The sequence below is a fragment of the Tachyglossus aculeatus genome, chromosome 17 (assembly GCF_015852505.1).
Source record: "Tachyglossus aculeatus isolate mTacAcu1 chromosome 17, mTacAcu1.pri, whole genome shotgun sequence".
In the NCBI taxonomy this organism is placed as follows: Eukaryota; Metazoa; Chordata; class Mammalia; order Monotremata; family Tachyglossidae; genus Tachyglossus; species Tachyglossus aculeatus.
Genome location: NC_052082.1, coordinates 54967371 through 54978278, shown reverse-complemented (window position 1 = coordinate 54978278; position 10908 = coordinate 54967371). Strand labels below are relative to the sequence as shown.

The 10908-nt window shown below is 45.5% G+C and overlaps 1 protein-coding gene and 1 non-coding gene across 2 annotated transcripts; one reads left to right on the top strand and one right to left on the bottom strand.

Annotated features, from left to right (window-relative positions):
* The first annotated feature begins 5482 nt into the window (after positions 1–5482).
* On the top strand, positions 5483–5620 carry LOC119939774. Its single transcript, XR_005454737.1, has one exon. It is a non-coding gene; the product is annotated as a small nucleolar RNA SNORA7 (small nucleolar RNA).
* Positions 5621–6863: 1243 nt separating this feature from the next.
* Positions 6864–10828, bottom strand: C17H17orf100 (chromosome 17 C17orf100 homolog). The gene is made up of 2 exons (XM_038759666.1): positions 10741–10828; positions 6864–7924 (listed from the first exon to the last, which is right to left on the bottom strand). The coding sequence occupies exon 2, from the start codon at positions 7854–7856 to the stop codon at positions 7437–7439; it is 420 nt and encodes a 139-aa protein (XP_038615594.1). The 5' UTR covers positions 7857–7924; positions 10741–10828; the 3' UTR covers positions 6864–7436.
* Positions 10829–10908: the final 80 nt, after the last annotated feature.

Sequence of the window (10908 nt, the reverse complement as noted above, 5' to 3'; positions counted from 1 at the left end):
CCCAGGTCTTTCTGACTTCCAGGCCCGTGCTCTATGCACTGAGCCACACTGCTTCTCTTTTTCCTTCTCCTCTAGGAACAGTCTCCCAGGACATCCCAACAGTTCCAACCTTCAAAGTCTTATTGAAGGCCCATCTCCTCTAATAGGCCTTCACTAATTAAGGCCTCATTTCCTCTTCTCCCACTCCCTTCTGCGTCACCCTTGCACTTGGATTTAATCCCTTTATTCACCCCTCCCTTGGTCCCACAAATGTTATGTCCATATCTGTTATTTATTTATTCATATTAATGTCTGTTTCTCCTTCTAGACTATCAGCTTGTTGTGGGCAGGGAACATGCTGTTATATTGTACTCTCCCAAGCGCCTTAGTACAGTGCTGTTTACACAGTAAGTGATCAATAAATACGATTAGTTTAGAAGTAGCATGGCCTACTGGATAGAGCCCGGGCCTGGGAGTCATAAGGATCTGGGTTCTAATCCCAGCTCCACCCTTTTCATTCATTCAATCGTATTTATTGAGCGCTTACTGTGTGCAGAGCACTGTACTAAGCGCTTGGGAAGTACAAGTTGGCAACATATAGAGGCGGTCCCTACCCAACAGTGGGCTCACAGTCTGCTGTGTGACATTGGGTGAGTCATTTCACTTCTCAGTGCCTCAGTTACTTCATCTAAAAAATGGGGATTAATAATAATAATAATGATGGTATTTGTTAAGTGCTTACTATGTGCAAAGCACTGTTCTAAGTGCTGTGGGGGATACAAGGTGATCAGGTTGTTCCACGTGGGGCTCACATTCTTCATCCCCATTTTCCAGATGAGGAAACTGAGGCCCAGAGAAGTTAAGTGACTTGCCCAAAGTCACAGAACTGACAAGTGGCAGAGCGGGGATTGGAACCCATGACCTCTGACTCCCAAGCCCGTGCTCTTTCCACTGAGCCACCATGCTTCTCAAGACTGTGAGCCCCATGTGGGACGGGGACCGTGTCCAACCTGATTAGCTTGTGTCTACCCCAGCGCTTAGTACAGTGCCTGGAACATAGTAAGCACTTAAGAAGTACCATAAAATATACATGAATGCTCAAAGGACAGAAGTTACAACAGCAAAGTGCTGTGCTTGTTGCAGGGCTCTGCTTCCCTCTACTGTTTACATGGCATCATGATCCTCTGAGGAATTCTTGGGAGCCTTATTGGAGCTCAGTGGAGTTTCTAACCTTGAACCCTGCTATGGCTAGGGTGGCCACTTGTCCCATGGCTTGTCCAAGATCACATAGCTGGTAAGTGGCGGCATCAGGATTAGAACCCAGGTCCTATGACTCCTGGGCCTGTACTCTTTCCAGAGAAGCAGAATGGCCTAGTGGATAGAGCACGAGAGTCAGGACATGGCTTTTAATTCCAGCTCTGCCACTTGTCAGCTGTGTGAACTTGGCCAAGTCACTTCACTTCTCTGGGTCTCGGTTATCTCATCTGTAAAACGGGGATTAATACCGTAAGCCCCATGTAGGACATGGACTATGTCTAATCTGATTATCTTGTAATAATAATAATAATAATAATGATGGCATTTGTTAAGCGCTAATTATGTGCGAAGCACTGTTCTAAGTGCTGGGAGGGATACAAGGTGATCAGGTTGTCCCACGTGGGGCTCATAGTCTTAATCCCCATTTTTACAGATGAGGTAACTGAGGCTCAGACAAATTAAATGACTTGCCCAAAGTCACACAGCTGACAAGCGGCGGAACCGGGATTAGAACCCAGGACCTCTGACTCCTAAGCCCGTGTCTTTCCACTGAGTCACGCTGCTTCTCTGCTTCTCTTGTGTCTACCCTAGGGCTTAAAGCATTGCCTGGCACATAGTACGCACTTAACAAATACCATCATCATCATCATCATCAATAAGCCACACTGCTTTTCTATGTGAATATTAAATAAGACTATACAGTGAGAGGTCTGCTTAGGCATGACAATCAGTCAATCAATCATATTTATTGTGTACTCACTGAATGCAAAGCACTGTACTAAGTGCACATCTCGACTGTCTCATCGCCGACCCCTCGCCCACTTCCTGCCTCTGGTCTGGAATGCCCTCCCTTCTCAAATTTGACAGAGGATTACCGAGCACTGTACTAAGCGCTTGGAAAGTACAATTCAACAACAGAGACAATCCCTACCCAACAACGGGCTCACAGTCTAGAAAGTTTATTGAGTGCTTACTGTGTGCAGAGCACTGTACTAAGCACTTGGGAGAGTACACCAGAACAGTAAATAGACACATTCCCTGCTCACAACGAATTTATAGTCTAGAAAGGACTGTAAAGGACTCTGTTGTAGCGTACTCTCCCGAGCGCTTAGTACAGTACTCTGCACATAGTAAGTCCTCAATAAATACCACACAAAAAATTCAAGGATGGCACTTACCAGAATAATCAATTTATCTGGCTTCACGTCCATCCAGGTCTGCAGGATATCTGTGGCCAAAGCTTCCACATCTGGAAACGTCTGTTTGATCCAAGTTCGTATTAAATCTGATGTCGCAGTGGGGTCGGACATATCTAAGTGGCCCATAACTTGCAGAAATAATTTTGCCATCTTGCCAACCACCGGCAGATGCGGGAGAGTTTTCTAACCGGGCTCTAACACATAACCTGCTTATTTGGAGAATCGTCTATGGCAAACAAGTTTGGGGAGGCTGAACTTTGAACTCTGCCAGCCAAGAGACCCAGCAGATCTTAACCCATTCGGTAACTGTTCTAAAAGGGGGTGGGAGTTGGGGGGGAAAGAGGCATGGCAACTTTAAGATAAGCACCATTTGCATATGGACACCATTGACTCCAAAGGAAGTGATGTATATTCACATTGGACTGAACTTTGAATCTTGGAAGTTTATCTTCAACTGGTCGGCTTCCGGATGGTGTTTGAAGTGTGGTTTCCCCCTGTAAGATCACGTCCTTTAAGTAATTTCTTATAAAACTGAACTTACTGGGATTAATCACTCGCCCATTTCTCTGAGGATTAATAATAATAATGATGGCATTTGTTAAGCACTTACTATGTGCAAAGCACTGATCTAAGCGCTGGGGAGGATAGAAGATGATCAGGTTGTCCCATGTGGGGCTCACAGTCTTAATCCCCATTTTACAGATGAGGTCACTGAGGCACAGAGAAGTGACTTCCCCAAAGTCACACAGCTGAAAATTGGCAGAACCGGGATTAGAACCCACGACCTCTGACTCCCAAGCCCCGGCTCTTTCCACTGAGCCATGCTGATTAGAATCGTGAGCCCTACGTGGGACAGGGACTGTGTCCAACCCAATTATCTTGTATCTGCCCCAGCGCTTAGAACAGTGCCTGGCACAAAGAAAGTGCTTAACAAATAGTAGTAGTAGTAGTAGTAGTAGTAGTAGTAGTAGTAGTAGTAGTAGTAGTAGATATTGGCCCTTGGGACATAAGGTATTTCCACCCATTTATCCAAGTTTTTTATTGTAATTGTGACACACGTACTATGTATTGTATGTATTGTAGACACAGTACTAACAGCTGGGGTAGATACAAGCTAATCAAGTTGGACACAGTCCATACCCCATTTTACTGATGAGGTAACTGAGGTACAGAGAAATTAAGTGACTTGTCCTAGGTCACACAGCAGACAAGTAAGTGGTGGAACTGGGATTAGAACCCAGATCCTTCTGACTCCAGGACCCGCACTCTATTGCATTAACCCATGCTGCTCTAGACTGTAAACTTGTTGTGGATGGGGAATGTGTCTGTTATATTTTTATATTCTACTCTCCCAAGTGCTTAGTACAGTGCTCTGCACACCATAAGCACTCAACAAATACGATCAACTGACAGACTGCTTCTTCCAAACTTTTTCTAGGACTGCTTGGGACAGAAAAGTTCAAAAGTTTGTGGTTCAATATTTATTACAGACCCACAAGGATGGACCTTTTACCAATAATCACATACGATAAAGAGCATCCTACCACATTCCAGGGTCATGTGACACTGGATTGCACTTACACAATGTACATATAAACATTCAAATATCACACACACATTTAAAATCATTTTAAAAAACATGCCCCATTGCTGTGGCAGATGAAGTGGGCTTCAACAGATGAATTTAGGCTTATCTCACACTATAATTTGAAAGGGATTTTGTGATTTAGTGCCTCCTGGAATTTATTTTTAGGCCTGTCTCCCCGTAAACTTCTCCAGTGCAGGGATCCTCTATTGTACTCTCCCAGGTGCTCAGTAAAGTGCTCTGCTCATGCTAGGTGCTCAGTACATACTGTTGATCGATGAATTGATTGCTGCTGACCCTAGTTGTCCCACCCCCAACTCATTTGTCTTTCTTCTGATTCTTCTTCAATTGGTTTCCAGATGTGGAACCTTCGTTAACTTGGAGATGAGTAATAGTAGCATTAACTGAGTGCCTCCTATTTGCTGAGGGAGCACGGTACTAAAGTAATTGGGAAAGTATAGTGGTAGAAGACTTGATCCCTTTCATTCATTCATTCAATTGTATTTATTGAGTGCTTACTGCATGCAAAGCACTGTATGAAGTGCTTAGGAGAGTACAATAGAACAATAAACAGACAGAGAACCCTGCCCCTGAAGGGCTTTTAATAATAATAATAATGATAGCATTTGTTAAGCGCTTACTATGTGCAAAGCACTGTTCTAAGCGCTGGGGAGGATACAAGGTGATCAGGTTGTCCCACGTGGGGCTCACAGTCTTAATCCCCATTTTACAGATGAGGGACCTGAGGGACAGAGAAATTGATTTGCCTAAAGTCACACAGTTGACAATTGGCAGAACTGGGATTTGAACCCATGACCTCCGATTCCCAAGCCCGTGCTCTTTCCACTGAGCCACGCTGCTTCTCTTTTGACAGACTTTTCTATTACAACCAAAAGGAAACTGTTTGGGATTATTATTATTATGGCATTTGTTAAGGGCTTATTTGTCTAAGTGCTGGGGTACGAACAAGTTAATCAGGTTGGACACACTCCCTGTCCCACGTGGGGCTCACAGTCTAAGTAAGTGGGAGAACTAGTATCTAATCCCCATTTTACAGTTGAGGAAACAGGCACAGAGAAGTGACTGGCCCAATGTCACCCAGCACGCAAGTGGTAGAGCTGGGATTAGAACCCAGGTCTTCTGACTCCAAGGCCCACGTTCTTTCCACTAGGCCACGCTGCTTCTGGTTTTACTACAAGTTCCCTCTTTGGGCATTTTGGTGTGATAATCACAGCTATGCTGGATACTAGATGCCCTTAAACTGTACTGAGAAAAATTTCCCAGAAAAGTAATTGTAAAGGGAGAAACTCTTTCTTGGGATGGCTAGTTAACAACAAAATACCATAGAATTTAGCTTACTAAGGGGACAGCGGAGATTCTTGTATACTAACACTCCAGATTCTTGTACACTAACACTCCACAGTAACAACAATACTAATTGAGAGCCTTCTAAGTACAGAGCCACCTCTCAGGGTGGCACCTGGAGAGTTTCCAGTCCTTTACCAGTCCCGACACTGGGAGGGAGAGTCAAGCAGAGGTCTGTCCATTCCATTTCTAGCTTGGGCAGTGGCTAGCGAGTGGAAGACAATCTGCTACAAGTCAAAACTCACCTGTGCTGGGCAGCAGCAGCCAGGGAGAGAATCAAGGGCTGAGACTCAAGTTTACTGCACGGAAGGCAGCGGTGGTAAACCGCTTCCGTATTTTTACCAAGAAATCTCTGTGGATCCGCTACCCGAACGATTGCAGGTGGAGTTGGGGCGTTCTGGGAGAGATGTGTCCATGGCGTCGCTATGGGTCAGGCACAACTCGACAACATAAGACAACAACAACAACAAGGTACAGAACACTGTAGTAGGATCAACAAACACTTACTGAGTACACAGTGATGCTTTAGGAGACTTTTGTAAGCATCCCAAAGGTTACTAAACTGGATGCTTAATTTGTTCCCACTAACCATTAGATCTTTCATTCATTTTCAATTTTCAGAACATCTTTCTAGCAGTAGGAACAGGCAGGGAGTCACAAAGCCACCTGACCCAAAGACTCTATCAATCAATGGTATTTATTGAGCGCCCACTGCATACTGTACTAAGTGTTTGGGAGCGTGCAAGAGTTAGTCACTATATTACTTGCCACTCTGGATCACATCACTTAGCATTAGTCAATCAGTGGTATTTATTGAGTGCTCACTGAGTGCTGTGCACTTTACTCTGTGCTTGGCACAATAGAAGAGTGCGGGCTGAAGTGATCCCTGCTCATTAGGAGCTTAAAGTCATCAGACCATCAGATCCAAATACCACTATTATTATTATTATTATTATTCTCTGGGCCTCAGTTACCTCATCTGGAAAATGGGGATGGAGATTGGGAGCCCCAGGGTGGGAGAGGGATTGGGTCCAACCCAATTTGCTTGTGTCCATCCCAGAGCTTAGTACAGTGCCTGGCACACAGTAAGCACTTAACTAATACCACAATTATTATTATTCTTATCCTAATGCCTACTATTCAATGCTGCTAAGGTCTGTGCAGAGAACAGATCTTTATTCATCGCTTTGTGGTCCAGGATGGCTTAAACCTCCTGAATGGGAACTAAACAGGAAGTCTGGCAATCTCAAGTTTGTTTTCTGCTTTGTCACTAACTTTTTTAAAAATGGTATTTGTTAACGCTTACTATGTGCTAGGCACTGTACTAAGCACTGGGGGAGATACAAGCCAATCAGGTTGGGCACAGTCCAGGTCCCACATAGGGCTCACAGGTCTTTAGCCACATTTTTCAGATGAGGTAACTGAGGCACAGAAAAGTGAAGCGGCTTGCCCCAGGCCACACAGCAGACGAGTAGAGGAGTCGGAATTAGGACCCAGGGCCTTCTGACTCCTAGGGCAAGCATCTTAGGCTCTGGGTCTCAGTTTACTGCCATAGAAATAGGGAGATTAATACAGATTCACGGGGAAGATGTCAGTGTCGATTCAACTTTTAAAAGTACAAGACCTGTAAATCCTCATTGAACACCTCGACAACCTGTCCTTTGGAAATACAAGAAGTTATTACAGTATATATTTTCATAAACTCTATTGCATTTTACTCTCCCAACCACTAAATTCAGTGCTCTGCCCACAGAAAGCACTCAATAAACTCCATTGATTGATTGATTCTGGCTTCTGGTTTCACTCCAATTTTCCTGGATACAACTCTGCATCTTACAAACCAAATCCAAATCCACAGGACGTTAATCCCTTCCACACTCCTTCCTCAAGAAAGACGAGGACTGCGGCAGGGGCTGGGGGGTGGTGGTCAGGATAGTGAAAATGCCGCACTCCACAGTCCTGACAGCTTGATGTTTCGATCCGATAGGACGGTGTTCTGAGGCAATTGAGTTTTTTGAGGGATGCCGGGAACCCGGTCTGGCTCAGACAGCTCAACGAGGTGGCTTCACGTTCTGGTGTAACGACGTTCGGGTATGACCGGAGGAGCTTTCCGTGTGCCACAGGGTCATCTCGACCCTCCGCGACGAGGCCCTGACGTGACGGGACGATGTCTCTACGTGCTGAGAGGATGTCTCGACCCGGAGCGATGACGATGCCTCTACCCGAGGGACCTGTTTGCCGACGGGGGAGGACGACAAGGCCTCGGTGCGCTGCTGACGCGTTTCAATGTGGCGGGTGGACGTGGTGGATGTGCTCACCTGGTGAGAGGATGTCTCCAGGCGATGGGATGATGTCTCCACGCTGACGTACAACGATGTTTCAACCCGGTGTGACTTTTCTCCCGGTGGAGGCAGTTTTCCCCTCCGGGGAGAGGACATCTTGAAGGTGTGATCTAGGATCGTAACATCCATTCATTCGATTGTACTTACTGAGTGCTGACTGTGTGCAGAGCGCTGTATTAAGCACTTTGGAGAGTACGCTACAACAGTAAACAGACACATTCACAATCTGAGGACAGCACACACACCCCTACCAAAAGCCAGTTGGGACACAAGGTGACGTGATAAGGTCACTCTGTAGGGTCCCCTGGCTACCGTTTGTTTTTTTTTAATGGTATTTGTTAAGCGCTTACTAGGTTGCCAGACACGGTACTACGCGCCGGGGTAGGTCCAAGCTAATCAGCTTGGCCACAGTCCATGTCCCAAAGTCCAGACTCCATTAGACAGATGAGGGAACTGAGGCACAAAGAAGTGACTTGCCTAAGGTCACACAGCAGACAAGCAGCGGAGCCGGGATTAGAACCCAGATCCTCCTGACTCCTGGGCCCTTGCACTGCCCATTAGGCCATGCTGCTACCTGATGTTGTCACTCCCCAGGGTGATGGGCTTTGAACAGGTGTCATCGAGTTTCACTCTTTAAAGAAGCAGCGTGGCTCAGTGCAAAGAGCACGGGCTTAGGAATCAGAGGTCGTGGGTTCTAATTCCACCTCTGCCACTTGTCAGCTGTGTGACTGTGGGTGAGTCACTTAACTTCTCTGTGCCTCTGTTGCCTCATCTGTAAAACGGGGATGAAGACTGTGAGCCCCAAGTGGGACAACCTGATTACCTTGTATCTCCCCGAGTGCTTAGAACAGTGCTTGGCACATAGTTAGAGCTTAACAAATGCCATCATCGTTATTATTATTCTCTGGGCCTCAGTGACTCCAACTTGTAAAATGGGGAGGAAGACTGTAAGCCCCACATGGGACAAACAGATTACCTTGTATCTCCCCCAGCGCTTGGAACAGTGCTTGGCATATAGTGAGCGCTTAGCAAATGCCATCATTACTATGATTATTCTCTGGGCCTCAGTGACCTCATCTTGTAAAATGGGGAGGAAGACTGTGAGCCCCATGTGGGACAACCTGATTACCTTGTATCTCCCGCAGCACTTAGAACAGTGCCTGGCACATGGTAAGCACTTAACAAATGCCATCATTATTCTCTGGGCCTAAGTTACCTCATCTGTCAAATGGGGATTCATTCATTCAATCGTATTTATTGAGCGCTTACTGTGTGCAGAGCACTGTACTAAGCATTTGAAATCAATCAATTGTATTTATTGAGTGCTTACTGTGTGCAGAGCACTGTACTAAGCACTTGGGAAGTACAAGTTGGCAACATATAGAGACGGTCCCTACCCAACAGTGGGCTCACAGTCTAGAAGTGAAGACTGCAAGCAACATGTGGGACAACCTGATTACCTTGTATCTCCCCCAGTGATGATGATGATGATGATGACGGCATTTGTTAAGCGCTTACTATGTGCAAAGCACTGTTCTAAGCGCTGGGGGGGATACAATGTGATCAAGTTGTCCCACGGGGGGCTCAAAGTCTTAATCCCCATTTTTACAGATGAGGTAACTGAGGCCCAGAGAAGTTAAGTGACTTGCCCAAGGTCACACAACCGACTTGTGGTGGAGCTGCGATACGAACCCATGACCTCTGACTCCAAAGCCTGTGCTCCTTCTGCTGAGCCACGCTGCTTCTCTTAGAACAGTGCTTGGCACATAGTGCTTAACAAATACCATTATTATTGTTGTTGTTATTATTAAAGGATGCTGCTCAAATAAGCATTTAACACTCAGAAAATACCACTGAGGATGGAAGATAATGGATGGATGGATGGATTCCCCCAGTGCTTAGAACAATGCTTGGCACATAGTGCTTAATCAATCAATAGTATTTATTGAGCGCTTACTGTGAGCACAGCACTGTACTAAGCGCTTGGGAAGTACAAGTTGGCAACATATAGCGACAGTCCCTACCCAACAGTGGGCTCATTGTTGTTGTTATTATTAAAGGATGCTGTTCAAGGAAGCGTTTAACACTCAGAAAATACCACTGACGATGGAAGATAATGGATGGATGGATGGATGGATCCCCCAGTGCTTAGAACAGTGCTTGGCACATAGTGCTTAATCAATCAATAGTATTTATTGAGCGCTTACTGTGTGCGCAGCACTGTACTAAGTGCTTGGGAAGTACAAGTTGGCAACATATAGAGACAGTCCATACCCAACAGTGGGCTCATTGTTGTTATTATTAAAGGATGATGTTCAAGGAAGCGTTTAACACTCAGAAAATACCACTGAGGATGGAAGATAATGGATGGATGAATGAATGAATTTAAAGGATGCTGTTCAAGGAAGCGTTTAACACTCAGAAAATACCACTGAGGATGGAATATAATGGATGGATGGATGAATGAATGAATGAATTTAAAGGATGCTGTTCAAGGAAGCGTTTAACACTCAGAAAATACCACTGAGGATGGAAGATAATGGATGAATGAATGAATGAATGAATTTAAAGGATGCTGTTCAAGGAAGCATTTAACACTCAGAAAATACCACTGAGGATGGAAGATAATGGATGAATGAATGAATTTAAAGGATGCTGTTCAAGGAAGCGTTTAACACTCAGAAAATACCACTGAGGATGGAAGATAATGGATGGATGAATGAATGAATGAATTTAAAGGATGCTGTTCAAGGAAGCATTTAACACTCAGAAAATACCACTGAGGATGGAAGATAATGGATGGATGAATGAATGAATTTAAAGGATGCTGTTCAAGGAAGCGTTTAACACTCAGAAAATACCACCGAGGATGGAATATAATGGATGGATGGATGAATGAATTTAAAGGATGCTGTTCAAGGAAGCGTTTAACACTCAGAAAATACCACTGAGGATGGAAGATAATGGATGGATGGATGGATGGATGAATGAATGAATGATGATGTTGCCCCACCAGGATCCATGGTGTCCCCCTGGCCATGGGATTGGCTCCTCAGGTGGCCCAGGGCTAGGCCTCCCTCGCCTCTGGCCACCGCCCAACCCGTCGATGGAGCCAGGCGAGGGCCGGGCCTGAGGAGAGCGTCAGAGCGAGGCTCCGCCCGCCACCCCACAATGCCCCGCG